At 41.0% G+C, this 16,698-nt stretch overlaps 1 protein-coding gene across 2 annotated transcripts in view; it reads left to right on the forward strand.

The window, feature by feature from the left end:
• Window positions 1–11,877: 11,877 nt before the first annotated feature.
• The window catches only part of MARCHF10 (membrane associated ring-CH-type finger 10), a 43,705-nt gene continuing 38,884 nt past the window's right edge, over window positions 11,878–16,698 (forward strand). For both annotated transcript variants that reach the window (XM_089674607.1, XM_089674608.1), the window contains exons 1-2: window positions 11,878–12,015; window positions 15,422–15,527. In XM_089674607.1, coding sequence (XP_089530733.1) covers window positions 15,438–15,527 — 90 coding nt within the window. In that variant the 5' untranslated portion in view covers window positions 11,878–12,015; window positions 15,422–15,437. The remainder of the gene's footprint in view (window positions 12,016–15,421; window positions 15,528–16,698) is intronic.

Raw genomic sequence — 16,698 nt, forward strand, 5'->3', positions numbered from 1 at the left:
CTGGGCCATTCCAAAACTTTAATCTTCTTCTGGTGAAGCCATTCCTTTGTTGATTTGGATGTATGCTTTGGGTGGTTGTCATGCAGAAAGATGAAGTTCCTCTTCATGTTCAGCTTTCTAGAAGAAGCCTGAAGGTTTTGTGCCAGTATTGACTGGTATTTGGAAATGTTCATAATTCCCTCTACCTTGACTAAGGCCCCAATTCCAGCTGAAGAAAAACAGCCCCAAAGCATGATGCTGTCACCACCATGCTTCACTGTGGGTATGGTATTCTTTTGGTGATGTGCAGTGTTGTTTTTGCAGCAAACATATCTTTTGGAATCATGGGCAAAAAGTTGAACCTTGATTTCATCAGACCATAACACATTTACCATAACACATTTTCCCACATGCTTTTGGGAGACTTCAGATGTGTTTTTGCAAAATTTATTCGGGTTTGGATGTTTTTCTTTGTAAGAAAAGGCTTCTGTCTTGCCACTCTACCCCATAGCCAAGACACATGAAGAATACAGGGGATTGTTGTCACATGTACCACACAGCCAGTATTTGCAGGATATTGATTGGCTGTTACATGATCGGAAAGGTCCCGATCCCAAGGAGAGATTGGACCTTTCTGTGGGACACCGACACATGTGCTGGGAGCGCACAGGGCGTGCACTCTCAGCACATGTTTTTTTACAAATGGTATGCAAATATGCGGCCACTCGACGTCAAGGCCCAACAGCCAAGAGGCTGCATATTTGTGTACCGTCGGTGTGAAGAGGTTAAACTCCTGGGATATTGATATGGTCAGTTAAGTAGCAGAGAGGGTAGTTAATCAGTTTCAGCTGCTTTGGTGTTAATGAAATTAACAGGTGCACTAGATAGGCAACAATGAGACAACCCCCAAAACACGAATGGTTTTACAGGCGGCGGCTGCTGCCTTTTTTTTTCCCTACTCATAATAAATTTTATATATATATATATATATATATATATATATATATATATATATATATCTCAAAGCACGTGAATTAATTTTTGTGCTGAATGCATTGAATAAACTGGATTACATCAACCCTGAGGACTTTTTTAAAATTTGGTCTATTAAAGGCTATGCTATTCCATAAAAGGCCAAGGGTATTTTGACAATCAAAAATAACCATAATCATCAGATTCTTCAAAACCATTGCCACTACAAAACAAAGACCATCCCCTACCCCAAGAAAAGAAACCTCCCCTTTAAAGCAAGTTTTCTGTTTCTGAGAAGAAGGTACAGCCACCAAACAAGTAGCATCATGACACCTTAAAGAAAAAAAAACACTAGGACAGACTACCAAAAACTGATAATGGATGGTATTATGCTGTTAATTTGTAAATCTATCTAAATCTAAAGATCTTAAGTATAAGATCTTTATGTATAACTTCATAGACCCACTCACCTTCCCTCTGTCAGAATGGTGGGGTCTCACTTTCTATTATCTCTTATTTATTATACATAAAGAGTACTGCAGAGACTGCAGCAAGATCATTACAGCTGAAGACTTTGCAGTACAACAAAGAAGGCTTACCCTTCAAAGTTGTAATTCAAAGCCTACAGGATTTACGAAGATTGGAGAGTAAAGTGACAAAAAACAAACTGCTGCTGCTCATGTTATGGGAACTAGTTTATAATTGCAGGCAGATTGATCTAACATAAAATATATAGAAATGGAAATCCATACATATACAGTGTGTGTATATATTTGTGTATTTTTTCAATATTATTGTTACTTAGTGGGAGTGACACTGAACTGGTCCTTGTTTTGCAAGCTGACTTCTTGCATCAAAGCAATTTCCTCACTGGAATGTCACATTCTTTCAATTAAGATCCCAGTTGTGCTGCAAAGCTCTTCAAAGACAGTGTCACCTCCTGCAGGATCATGCAGGGTAGCAGTATCATCACCAAGGAAGGATGGTTCTCTTAATCACATCCATACCTCCAAGTGAGGCTGGTTTACAGCAAGGTAAAAGGATGCTATTTATGTTACATCTGTTCTATTTTCATACACTTTCACTTAACACTGTCTGTGCCAGCACTGGTGGAAAAACTTTTTTTTTTTTTGTCATTTTCATGCCTAAACATTAGATGACTCATCTAAGCGTGCTACGTGCAAGGGCAAAGAGTGAATATTTGGATTCCAGTATACTGGATTCAAATGCACACAGATTGATTGTTAATGTTTATTTACTCAGTGCATATATGAGAACCTCTAGTCTCATCTAAAGTGAGCGGAGTTTGTTACATACTCAGCAAAAATCAGCTCTGTAACACAATTTCCGGGCACAGTTCATACATAGTCACACTCCTGTGCCTGTCAAACTGCATTCTAGCATTAAGGCGCAACTACCATCCTATCATGTACAGCCAAGCAAGTTGCCATCTTAGCTGTGTTTGATCCACAGTTGCCATGGTGCTGTACATGTGATCGGTTATGATACCAGCCATTGTAGAGAGCTAACATAAGCACACTAGAAACTTTAACAGTTATCACTCACGGCATGGCTTGAATGCAACGGTTTTAGGAAACAGTTAATCGTTTTGTTTTAGTTAGCCCCTAGATGATACTCAAAACTTACAAAACTCTCTCTAGGTCCCCAAATCACTCGGTTTCAAAACATGGGCCATCATATAGATCTGGCATGGAAATTCAAAAAATAAACAAAACTAGTTACGAGCTCAAGACCAAACCATTGCAGAGCTGGGTCTATATAAAAAAAATTATCCCGAAAATCTAGACCAATGCATCATAAAAGACAACTTTATTATACATATAACACAGACAATTATAAAATCAATCATGGACCCCATACCACCCTGTCAATGTTGTACTATTATTTCACGTTTTCATCCATGAACTTTTAAATTATGTACCGACGGATTACGGATACTGTAAAATTGTCTATGAGCAAAAGGCAAATATGCAAAAAGTCCCTTGATATGATCCTCCACGAAAACCAGGTATAATAATATATGTATCAGTAGCAGGAAGGAAAAGTTACCTCCAATAGAGCATTATATCTGATGCATATCCAAGTGTGTGTTCCAACTTCTGGGCAACAAAATATGAGACAAGAACCTATGTGGTTGAGTACAGAGTCCTGTGCACTAATAGCAGACAGCAATTTTTTGGAAGGTTCATGGAACTATTTCCACAATGTGGTCTACAGGAGGACTCCAAGCTTGAGACTGGAACTAATTGCTCCAACCTTACTTGCTTGTTGTACAGAAATTATAAACTAGCAGCATCTGTAGAACATACCAATCTCCCTTACACACTCACCCTGCATGTCATATAAAGGTATATTGTACCAAAGCCATTCATAAAAATAGGAAACGTGTCCCAGTATATATGCACCCCAAATCACTTCAGGAAGTAACTATAAAAGATCCATGTAATTAGATCCTTCACTTGTCTGCAACACAGCCACGCCATATATTTATCACCACCAGTAATCCTCCATTGTCGGCCTCAAGACTGGATTGCTAGAGGGCATGTGAGATCCTATGCCATCCTGACTGGTTTTCCCGGTGCTCCCAGATGCATCAGACGTAAGGCATTTTTTGGCATGCATTAAACACAGGCCTAAAATAGCAGACACATCCACAGCATGCACATGCAATGCACAGTGACGTCACACACACTCGTGCATGCGCATAAAAATCCTTGCAGTATGTAGAACTGTCACGTGCATGTATGCACGCGCATAAGAATTCACCCAATATTCAATCTTCAGCAACATAGTGCATTAGCACAGAATAAGGAATTGCATGTGCATAAACCTATTATCACATATTAAAGCTTATTTAACCTCTCTTACATCCTTGGGTTCACTACTCAGCAAGAGCTGATTGAAAGAAAGGCACACACCTCCCTTCACACAGCACACAGGAACAGTGCTGAGTCTATCAATCTTAGGCTGTGTGCTGGAGTTCCCTCCCCTGTCACCTTTTGTCTCTCGGTGTAAGGAAAACTTGTGAGAAGTGAATTATGCAGATAGCAGAGGAACCAGGCAGCAGACAGAAATGGCGGTTAGTGCTCTGGACTGAAACAAGTACACACGATAGAGTGATATGGTTAGTTCATATTTCATGACAGAAGTTTACAACTACTTTAAAGTAAAATTAAACTCTAAGGCTAGACTGATGCTGTGGGTAGCCCCCATCACCCCTCGCAATCCATAGTAGACTGCTTTTCGGATGCAGTCTGCAAGCATGCAGGAAGCAACACTCCCCACTGAATTGGGGAGTGAAGTTGTGGACTGTCTAAGATGTTGACTGGGTATGTATCGTGTGGGAACTACAAGACTCATCCAATGTATTGCTGTATCTTAGACATATCTGGCAAGAAAGTAAATGCATTTGATGATTATTGATCATTGGAGGTAGGGGGATACCTCTTTCTTGTAAGTGGGGCAGGGGCAGGGGCAGGGGGAAGGGGTTTATCACTTCTGTCTTTCTTGCACAGATCCCCAAAGCCCCACTCCATCATGAGCCTTCCACCACACAACCAAAACCTCCATATCCTCAGGTAAAGGCCACCTGTGGTATATAAGAAGACTCCAGAGAGAGCATTGACTCATGAGTGTGGCTTGTCTTGTATCTTTCAGTACAACCCACTCTCGCTCCCATTTAAGGAAGTCCAGGAGGTCACCCATTCAGCAGGGAAAGCCAGCTGCAGACAGTGAATCGTCCAGCCCTAGCAGGTACCACAGGAGCTCTCACAAGTGCAAGCACTCAGCCTCTCCTGAGCACTTGCAGCATCCCAAGGGCACAATATGCTGGTCCTGTGGCATGCATCCTATGCTGGACAAGCTCATCTATGAAGTTTATTTCCATGACCTCTCCAGGGACAGAAACTTCCAAGAGCCAGCAGGCCTCAACCCTGCTCAGACCAGCAGTTTGGGACTCACTGGCAGAATTCACTAGCTATTTGAGGCAGCCTGAAACAGGTTGAGGTGCAGAAGAGGCAGCCCTCCCAGCATTAGCAGGGCAGTTTGATCAGTCTTCAATAACTAGGGTGGTTACTGGCACATCCCAGTAATGCGTTACACCAGCACAATGGTCCACTCGGGCCAGATCTCCGTTTATGAGCCATCTTTACTGGACTCTGTAGATAGTCACTTATCCTCCTCAGAAGCAGAACCGACTGATCTGGCTTTGAGTTTAGAATGGTCCAGTCATTTAGTAAAGCTGTAAACTGGCTCTGGAATAGGAGGATCTAGAGCCTCCCCCTAAAAAAAAAAAAAAATCTATTTTCCTTTTCTAAAAAAGTAGTCTGTCGGTTTTCCATTGATGGCAGAAATCAAGGATCTGTTCCAGGAAGAATGGTAGAACATGGATCAGAAGTCTTCCACTCCTAACCATCTACAGAAGCTGTATCCCTTGTCAGAGGAGGATGCTGCTGCATTAGATAATCCACCAGTAGTAGATGCAGCCGTCATGAGATTAGCCCAGGACATCTCCTTCCCAATGGAAGACTCCATTTTGTTCCAGGACATCCTAGATAGACGTATAGACATAGATCCACGTAGGTTCAGTTTGGCAGCAGGTAGTTCCTGCAAGCTGGCAACTGCACTGACCTTAGTAGCAAGAGCCATGAGGGTTTGGACCCAGGACGTACAATCAGCCATCACATAGGCTATGTCAAAAGAACATATAATACAGGCTCTGGATAAGCTAAAGCTCTCAGCCGACTTTGTAGGGGAGGTGGCTATTGATGTCCATCAGGCGCTCCTCTAAAGCAATGTGACAGCAAAGAGAGCCCTCTGGCTTGGGCCATGAGCGACAGATCCATCCTCAAAACAGAGCTGATGAGTTCCTGTATGATGGCAAGTCATTGTTCATTCACAAAATGGAGGCAGACATATTAAGGGTGACCAGTGGTAACTGCTGCAGGATACGAAGGCTAGATGTCAGCGAGCCTGCACAGCTACAGGCCTCCAAACCAGGTACCGGGACACTAGGAGTTCTCATTAAGCCAGAGACCACAGAAGAGGCTGGAGAGGTACTCAAGCTAACATTATCAAGGGGTACTCAAGCTAACATTCCTGAAGACACAGAGGTCAAAGTACCCTTCAGACCTATCAGATTCTCAAAAAGTCCTTTTGAGACCTGCCCAGGTGAGGGCAGTAGGGGCCAAACTACTCAGTTTTTTGCATGTCTAGGAATCACATTTTCAGGACCCATGGGTCCTCTCTACAGTAAAGCTCGGTCATTTCTGGATCTTCAAGCAACGCTCTCTGAATCACTCCTTTATCCCCACCAGTGTAGTGCAGTCTGCACAGAAACTAACCACACTTCAGCAGCACATCAATATCCTAAAGCTCCAGATGGTAATCATTCTGGTCCCTCAATCTCAAAGGTTGATGGGTTTCTACTCTCCACTGTTTCTAGTGCGAAAAAAAACAGAGATTGGAGACCCATAATGAACCTCAAAAAGCTGAATCAGTTCATTCGAGTACAAAAATTCAAAATGGAGTCACTCCATACCATTGTGCAGGCCATCCAGCCAAGGAACTGGATGATATTGGTGGATCTTCAGGACACATATCTACATATTCCAACTCTGCAGTCCTTACAGAGGTATCTCAGGTACTCAGTGGCAGAAAAGCACTATTAGTTTGCCCTTCAAGCTTTCCACCTCCCCAAGAATGTTCACCAAAGTCCAGATGACTGTGTAAGCCCCGTTAAGGGTTCAGGGGCTAAGGGTCCATCATTATTTGGATTACATCATTCTGCTAACCAAGAGTTGGGACAAGTTATTGAGTCAGAGGGAAATCTTACTGGCCAGTTTAAGAACCTTTGGCTGGATTGTAAGTCTTCAAAAAAGCCATCTTGACAGATGGTATCATTGGAGGCAAAGTCTGATACTAAAGCAGCCACAATTTCCCTTCCGCTTCAGAAGCTGCCCAAGAAGAGAGAAAAGTTTCAGCAGGTGTTAGCATTGTCAGTGATGTCTGCTTCCCAGTGTATGAGCCAATTGGGAACTATGGCCTCCTGTGTCCCTATGCTGTCTTGGGCTCACTGGCATCTCAGTGTATTCAAGACAGGCTTCCTTGTGCAGTGGAAGATAAACCGGCTTTCCCAACTAATTACAATATACTCTCGGATGCATCAAAGTCTATGGTGGTAGACACACCAGGAGACATTAACACAGTTCCATCTGCTGGGCCCATTGTCTTGGACCATTTTTACCACTGATGCCAGCGCAACAGCCATTCACGGCTGAAGAAGGTAAAACCAATCATGGCCTGTCATTGCCTTGGCAGTGTATAACCACCAAAAGTCCAGCAACATACAAGGTATGCCACTGGTCCACAAGTGGATAACCTGTGTGTAGGGGCTCTAATAGTGAGTCAAGAATATGTTTTGAGGTCCTCAAATTTACACATTTTAGAAAACCTAATTTGGGGTCCCAAAGGAATTTCAGTTTCTCCAAAGTCTTTTTTTTACCTCTTCATAATTATTATCTTAAAGATCCAGCATTTTGTGTGATATACATTTCATACTACGATGCATTGTAACAAAGCCTTCTGCTGTTCTGAGAGTTTTACAATTTCCTGCATGTTGGTTAGCCCAGTAATTGGAAAATAATGTGTAAGTCCTGTACTGAAAAAAAAATGCACGGTGTGTTAACAAAGAGATATATTTTTTAGAACTACTGTTTGAAAGCAATGGGCTAAAAGCTGGGATGTTTCCTTAAAGATTGTAAGTGAAAAAAAATGGGTTTAATATGATGCACTATGAATGGCTACCTCAAACTTGCAATGTAAATACACTGTCAGTTTTCTTTTTTGTCTAAGATTTTTAAAGAAGAAACATAATTTGGTGGAATACATTTTTTGTCATCACTACCTGATTCATTCCCTTACCAGTTCTACTCTGTATTCCCCTGAAAATGGTTATTTTTTTCTACTGTATATTTTTTTTGCTAATGGTAGTTTTCTATGTAGTTGCATGTTGTTTTTTATTATGTATACACTATTTACCCTTGTTTTTAAGACTATATGCAGCACCACAGTAGATGATGGTATTATAAAACATCAATAATAATATCCATATATGTGAAAATTCTATTCAGAAGTAAGTTTGTTATTTTGTTGCTTGGTCTCATCATTCTTGGGGGAAAAACACCAGCCATTTAATTATATATACTTTAGAAGGCATCAACAAGCTAAACAAGTGATATGCAAGCTTACTGGCACAATGCCTAACTTTTAACTGGCAGCATTCTATAGCTTGTTTTTCTGCATATAGCTCCTGACTTTTATATTCATTTATTTTCAACATATTCTGCAGCAGGTTACAGCTGTTATTTTATAATTCCACTGTAGAGAATCAGCCAAGGACCAATTACTGTCAACATTTACCCAAAATCAACTTACATTTTTTGTTGGGTATTAGATTTTTTTTACATTAGTTACATAGAGGAATGTATGAGGTTCCAGCAAATGCCTACATATCAGCAGTCCCACATGGACAGTGACACTGTAGACACTTTAAAATAAAATTTTGCTAGAAAAGTTTTTATTATAACACCCACCATATGAGGATTGTGCATGGTAAAGTCATTCCCCAGTCTGACAAAGCCTGCTTTGACCTGTTCAATCTATTGTGAAAAACCTGCCCCTTAGGAGCTTTGGCTGGTTTGGATGGCTGGTAGATAATTCTGCTAGCTACCCAGCGCTAAAGAAATTAAGGGGAGGGGATACTTGGTTACATTACCGGGTGACCCTTCCCTCTTGTGACATCATTGATCCTTAGTTTATTTAGCGGCGGGTAGGTAGTGGAGTTGTAACCTGGCGGGAGTCAAGTGTCGGTGTCTATCTGGCTTTTTTTTTTTTGTGTGTGTTGGGCGGCGGCATTCATTGTGATTAACACTGGATTTACTTCGGAGCACATTTATTTAGTTTTTTTTATTAATAAAGGACTTGTGGGAAACTGTCACTGTTTTTATTTACTTTGCCCATTTTTTTGGTGAATGAGTAGGGGTACTATGTGCCCCATACTCAATTTACATAGGTGACTCGGATGCATCAAGGTTTTTAGGAACGCACTGGGTGCTGGCTTCTTAACAAACAGGCATGCCCAGACCACCACTTATTTACCGCATACATTTATTCATTTCCATTGGTGAATTGATTTTAAAGGATAAGTTCAACTTTTATCAAAAAATAATAAATGCACATATTTTGCAGGTAAAAAAAAATATGAATTTACTATTTTTTGTTTGAGGAGTCTGGAAGGCATCGCACCAGCAGTCAGCAGATCGCTGGTGCCATGCTGGTCTCCTGCAGACTGTCAGCGTGAGCTGACTGCCCTAGCACGTTATGAGCAGGCAGTTTTACACTGACAGAATCAAGGAACTACCACAACGCTCAAAGGCTGCTGGTACTTGTAGTTCATGGATTCACAGGGATCTGTGAATCAATGACATGGCCATGTTTGGGCGGAGCCCCACATAGCCGCGCTCTCTTTCAGTTGTGGCAGTGAGTACAGGGAGAAGGTCTCCAGCTCGCTGCCATAAGCAGTGAGGGATCAGGAGGAGAGAGGTCTGATACTAAATATGTTACACCCTAAATATGGGTGTAACATGTTCAGAAGGGAGAGCTTATCCTTTAACATCATTATATGTGGTATTTACTGAGTGTTTTATATTTGCTTTTTGAGGTAAATATTGCATAAAGTGACTTAACGTTTTCCATATCGCATGCAATATGTGGGAGAAATGTGTCATGTGACCCAAATACTGCATGCAATATGTTTCAGTGAATTGAGTCTAGTATTTTTGCTTCTGGCCAAGACCATACTGGTGCAGTTTTTAACACTCCCAGAGCACTGGTCAAAAATTGAGGGCAGAAATGGTGCAATGACTCAGTACACACAAGAGATCCATATAGCAGTTTGTCTGCTAACTCGAGTTAAACTATATATGTGTGTGTATGTGTATGTATGTGTATACATACAGTTGCAAGAAAAAGTTTGTGAACCCCTTGGGATTACGTGGAGTTTTGCATGAATTGGGCATAAAATGTGCTCTGAACGTCATCTAAGTCACAACAATAGAAGAACACAGTCTGCTGAACATAATACTACACAAACATTAGATGTTGCCATGGTTTAATTGCACATAACATGTAAACATTTACAGTGCAGGGAGGAAAAAGTATGTGAGGCCCTAGCTTAATGACTTCTCCCAGAGCTAATTGGAGCCAGGAGTGAGCCAACCTTGACTCCAATCAGTGTGATGATATTGGATGTGTTGCTGACAGCTGTCCTGCCCTTAAAAACACACACACCTGTTTTGGGTTTACTGGTTTCAAGAAGCACTGTCTGATGTGAACCATGCCTCGCAGAAAAGAGCACTCAGAAGACCTACGATCAAGAATTGTTGACTTGCATGAAGCTGGAAAGGGTTACAAAAGTATCTCCAAAAGCCTTGATGTTCATGTGTCCACGGTAAGACAGACTGTCTACAAATGGAGAAAGTTTAGCACTGTTACTACTCTCCCTAGGCGTGGTCGTCCAGTAAAAATAACTGCAAGAGCACAACGCAGAATGCTGCATGAGGTAAAGAAGAATCCCAGATTCTTCTTTACCAGAATAAAGAAAACATTAAACAAGAATGGAGTACATGGGAGGACACCACGGAGGAAGCCATTGCTGTCCAAAGAGAATATTGCAGCACATTTGAAGTTTGCAAAAGAGCACCTGGATGTTCCACAGCACTACTGGCAAAATATACTGTGGACAGATGAAACCAAGATTGAGTTGTTTGGGAAGAACACACAACACTATGTGTGGAGAAAAAAAGGCACAGCACACCAACATCAAAACCTCATCCCCACTGTAAAACATGGTGGAGGGAGCATCATGGTTTGGGGCTCTTTTGCTGCCTCAGGGCCTGGACGGATTGTTGTCATTGATGGGAAAATGAATTCCAGAGTCTATCAAGACATTTTGCAGGAAAACGTACGACCATCTGTCCGCCAACTGAAGCTCCGCAGAGGATAGGTGATGCAACAGGACAATGACCCAAAGCATACAAGTAATTCAACAAAACAATGGCTGCAACAGCACAGAATACGCCTTCTGGAGTGGCCCAGTCAGAGTCCTGACCTCAACCCGATTGAAATGCTGTGGCATGACCTTAAGAGAGCGATTCACACCAGACATCCCAAGAATATTGCTACACTGAAACAGTTTTGTGAAGAGGAGTGGTCCAAAATTACTCCAGATCGTTGTGCAGGTCTGATCTGCAACTACAGGAAACGTTTGGTTGAGGTTATTGCTGCCAAAGGAGGGTCAACCAGTTAAGTCCAAAGGTTCACATACTTTTTCCTCCCTGCACTGTGAATGTTTACATGTTATGTGCAATTAAACCATGGCAACATCTAATGTTTGTGTAGTATTATGTTCAGCAGACTGTGTTCTTCTATTGTGACTTATATGACGTTCAGAGCACATTTTATGCCCAATTCATGCAAAACTCCACGTAATCCCAAGGGGTTCACATACTTTTTCTTGCAACTGTATATATATAATAGTGTATATAGTTTTTATGTCTCCACCAGAAAATACATGAACTATCTTGCAGTAAAATGCTCAGTAATGAAGGAATAACAGCAGCTACTGTAATTTTCTAATATATAAACACAAACCGACAGTCTGTAATTACAGGTAAAAAAAACATGACAGCCAGATCTGACACTGTCACTTTAAGCTCACTCTGCAGCAGGCTGCCTGTGTGATTGTTTCTGGCCAGGCCCCATTACTATGGATACTGTGGTTCCTTTCCTTTTATTACTTCCAATAGCTCCCCCTACTGTTACCATGGTCACCCAGAGACGCTTTTCTCTGCAGCAGGTACAGTAAAGCTCACCAAAACCACCTCCAGCATTTCCTGCATAACAAAAACCTGTTAAACACAAGACTTCTGACTGAGGCTGGAGCTGATGTCCACAGGGAACAGTTACTATCTGCGTTGCATCACGGTATGTGAGATCTGCGTGACAATGTACTAATCCGAGTCCAGGCCAAGCTGTACCTTATTATCTGCTGACTACTGGCAAGCTGGTATTTTTAGCAAATTAATGGCAGGAAATATCTATTTTGACGATTTATGTAGCACAAACTAGAGGTACACCAGGTTGCATAGTAACAAGCTTCTCTGGAAGAGAGGAAAATGTTTTCTAGTACATGTTGCAGTTCTGATTACAAACATAAAAATTAAAAGAGAGATGAAAAAAAAAATAGTCATGCAACTGAGAGAATACTTAGGCTGGGTTCACATATCTGCGGGTGGGGAATGTGAATGATTATTAGGCTAGGTTCACATACCTGCAAATGGGGACCGCACATGATTATTAGGTTAGTTTCAGATATCTGCAGATGAGGAATGCGCGCAAAATTTCACGTGTTCCCGACCTGTAAAGAAAAGAGCTACATTGTAGCAGACACACAAGGGTGCCATTTAGGGCCAATTCACACCAGTGAGTTGATCTGCATTTTAGCACAGCTGTAAAACGCAGATCATCGGAAGGACATCTGAAAAACAATGATTTCCAATGTGTCCTATTCACATTATAACGCTGCGCATGCATGTCCACGGACGTCAAAATGTGTGTCAACGAAGGTCAGTGCATGTTAAAAAGCCACTACAATGGGTGGATATGTACATGCATTTTCCATACATTTTAGCGCAATTCAGTGGGGGTTGGCCCTAATGGCACCACCGAGCATTAGCATTCGCAGTGCATTTTCGTGAGTGCCAAACCACATGGTGCCAAAGCATCATAAGGCTCAGAGCAGTGAAATTTTTAAAAAAGGGTAGGGGACTTCTTTCCCTGCGTTTCTCAGGGGTAGGGAACCCATTGAAATGAATGTGCTGCCATACTGGCAAAATACAAATTCAAATGTGCTCACACACATCTGAAGAGCTTTAATGGAACCCCCACACAACAGCAAACTTGACGCATTTTCATGCACCAAGCCATGTTTATTGTACTCATGTATTCTAGGTATTTATATAGCACTAACAATTTATGTAGCCCTTTACATATTGTACATTCACATTAGGAGCTTACAATCTTAACAATGGCCACACACACTTCAGGTTGTTTTTAATTCATCAAATTGCGATTCAGTTAAAATAATCAAACCTGCAAATGATCAAATAACCCTAACTTCCCTTGCGATCGATTTGGACTCAATTTCGATCAGATCTGATTAATCTGAATTGGCCAGGGTGGAATATTATCGATCATTTTGCATCAAGCGGCAGCACTGAGATTCTTTCTACTCGAGTGCAATCCTATTTCAATCAATCAGATTTTGGGATTAAACGGTGGGAACAGAGGTGCCATAGATAATTTACAAACATAAATTACAATCGTAATTTAGTTTTTGATTAAAATCCACTTCCCCATTTGTGGCATATCAATCAAACGGGTTGTCAACTATAGATTGATTGTTTATATTGGAAGAGATCAATCAGAAAAGAAATCAACCCCTGTATGGCCACCATAAGGTTCCTATCACACACACACACGCACACACTTAATAGGGATAAATATATAATGTGTTGCGCTCCCAGTGACAATATCTTTGATGTATATATCTAATTAACCTTGCTATGCAAAATGATTTTCAGGTATTAAAAAATATGCAAAATCAAACTATGTGAGTGATTTAAAAAAATATAAACCACTATAGTGTATATAAATTAGATAATAATAACCGCAAAACCAATGAATAGTGCATAGTGAACTAAAATATATAACTGAAAATAATACACATCATGAATAGTGAAATACTCAAAAAAAATTATATATATACTGCCAAATAATTGTGATATAAATGTCCTTTAAATACAGTGACTTTGTGCTTGAATAAATCTTGATTTGGTGACTTTTTGTGAATCTGTGACTTTCTTTGAATCCTCAATTGGTAAAGATGTATGCTCACCTCCTTGTTAGCCTGCAATTAGGCTATACACACTTGTGGTTCACCTCCTATGGAACCTGCTTAGATGGAATTCCTCTTTTGTGAATGGTAAGAACGTGGATATGCGTTATCCTCAGATTGCCCATGTGCGTTTTTCCATATGTGGGAACAAATTGCCAGACATGGTGTTTTATCCTTATAAAAAGGTTTCTCCTTTATTGCTTGCCAACAGGTACACTCACATATGTGATATGCGGTCTAGGATGAATTGCTCAGCTCTAATGATCCGCCAGCCGTCCTGCCATGCACCCGACGGCGGGTGCATGGCAGGACGGCTGGCGGATCATTAGAGCTGAGCAATTCATCCTAGACCGCATATCACATATGTGAGTGTACCTGTTGGCAAGCAATAAAGGAGAAACCTTTTTATAAGGATAAAACACCATGTCTGGCAATTTGTTCCCACATATGGAAAAACGCACATGGGCAATCTGAGGATAACGCATATCCACGTTCTTACCATTCACAAAAGAGGAATTCCATCTAAGCAGGTTCCATAGGAGGTGAACCACAAGTGTGTATAGCCTAATTGCAGGCTAACAAGGAGGTGAGCATACATCTTTACCAATTGAGGATTCAAAGAAAGTCACAGATTCACAAAAAGTCACCAAATCAAGATTTATTCAAGCACAAAGTCACTGTATTTAAAGGACATTTATATCACAATTATTTGGCAGTATATATATAATTTTTTTTGAGTATTTCACTATTCATGATGTGTATTATTTTCAGTTATATATTTTAGTTCACTATGCACTATTCATTGGTTTTGCGGTTATTATTATCTAATTTATATACACTATAGTGGTTTATATTTTTTTAAATCACTCACATAGTTTGATTTTGCATATTTTTTAATACCTGAAAATCATTTTGCATAGCAAGGTTAATTAGATATATACATCAAAGATATTGTCACTGGGAGCGCAACACATTATATATTTATGACTTTTTGGACACCCAGGTAGTGTTGTGTTGAGTGTTTGCGATCCTATATATATTTTGGACGGTCAGTGTCCATTCCCTTGGTTTTGAGAGGTTAATATTTGGTGGATACAGACTGGCTCGCAAGTTACACAGACATTTGACACTTAATAGGGCCAATTTACCTATCAGCATGTCTTTGCGGGTTGGAAGGAAACCCATGGAAGCAGAGGAGGAGCAGGTATACTTCGTAGAATTAGTGTCCTGCCGATAGTGTCGAACCGGGGATTTCCAGTTTTGGAAGGCAGAATTGCTAATCACAAATCTGCTGTAGGTTTATTTTTAAGACTTAAGTTTATTCTTCTTTTCAGCTGCCTGTGTATAAAATGTTGTAATATACTATAACAAATTTCCCTGGACTGTGAAAAAGAACCCCATATTGTCTTATGGATAAGTGTAACTTTCCAACAGATCAACATTAAGGACAATGATGAACAGAAAGTGGGACAGAGGGAAGTTGATTGTCAATGGACAGCACATGAGAGCCATGAGGTACCAAATGGATACAGAATACCAGGTAATGTACCTCACAGACCTAGAAGTGCTATACTATTTGTATTTTTGCTGCTACATCCCTTATATTAACAGGCGTAGATAGTTAAAGACAACCAGGCATGATACACATCAATAAATACAGTATATGGAACATCAGGTTTAATATGACTTCTATTAAAGTGATTCTAAAGGTTGAAATTTTTTTTTTTTTTGATAACTAACATGTTATACTTACCTGCTCTGTGCATTGGTTTTGCACAGAGCAGCCTCAATTCTCTTCTCTTTGAACCCCCGCTGGCAGTTCTGGCTCCCCCCCGCCGAGTGCCCCCAGTAGCGAGCCGCTTGCTCTGTGGGCACTTGAGCAGGCTAGCTTCGGAGCCGTTCTCTTGTGAATGGATGTTGTTTATTCAAACAGAGAGCCTGGCTCAATGCCACCCCCACTCTCTCCTGATTGGCTCACTGGCTGTGTTTGACAGCAGCAGGAGCCAATGGATCCTGCTGCTTTGTGAGCCAATGAGGAGAGAGAGACCCAGCTCTCATGCACATCACTGGAATGAGATGGGGCTCAGGTAAGTATAAGGGGTCTTCGGGGGAACTGCACCCAGAAGGTTTTTTTACCTTAATGCATAAAATGCATTAAGGTGAAAAACCTTCTGCCTTTAGAACTACTTTAATGAGGCATGACCGGAAGTGCCTCATTTTTATGTTCTCTATTGGGCCATCTTAGAAAGAACATTGCCCTGAGTGGGAGCTGATTTGGGATGGAAATGAAAAATGTTTTGTTGACCAATTACCTTTCATTTTCACTGACGTATGTCATATGTAAGCAGCAGCAGGGGAGGGGGGGGGGTTACAGACACTGACAAATGTGACAAACCAACCGTTGACTTTCAAGGACCATGCTTCTGCCTGTAATGGTTGCAGTGTTCCGCTGTCCCACCTGCAGGCCCGGGACCCCAAGGGTGAGTGTCACTACATAGACAGGAGGGAGACCAGCGAATATCTGATCGCTTATCTTCCCTAGGTATGAACATGGAAGCGCCATGCATTGTCACTTCTAGGTTCAGCTGTCACTCACCCCATTAGCTTCAGAGAAAGGCAGGTGAGACATCAGGGGTCTAATATACTACCACCATTATATTCTTTTTAACTTTTCATATTTTAGAAAATATACAATACTTGGTAGTTTTAAT

The sequence above is a fragment of the Staurois parvus genome, unplaced genomic scaffold, assembly GCF_062004578.1.
Source record: "Staurois parvus isolate SC_StPar_1 unplaced genomic scaffold, SC_StPar_1.0 ptg000151l, whole genome shotgun sequence".
NCBI lineage: Eukaryota > Metazoa > Chordata > Amphibia > Anura > Ranidae > Staurois > Staurois parvus.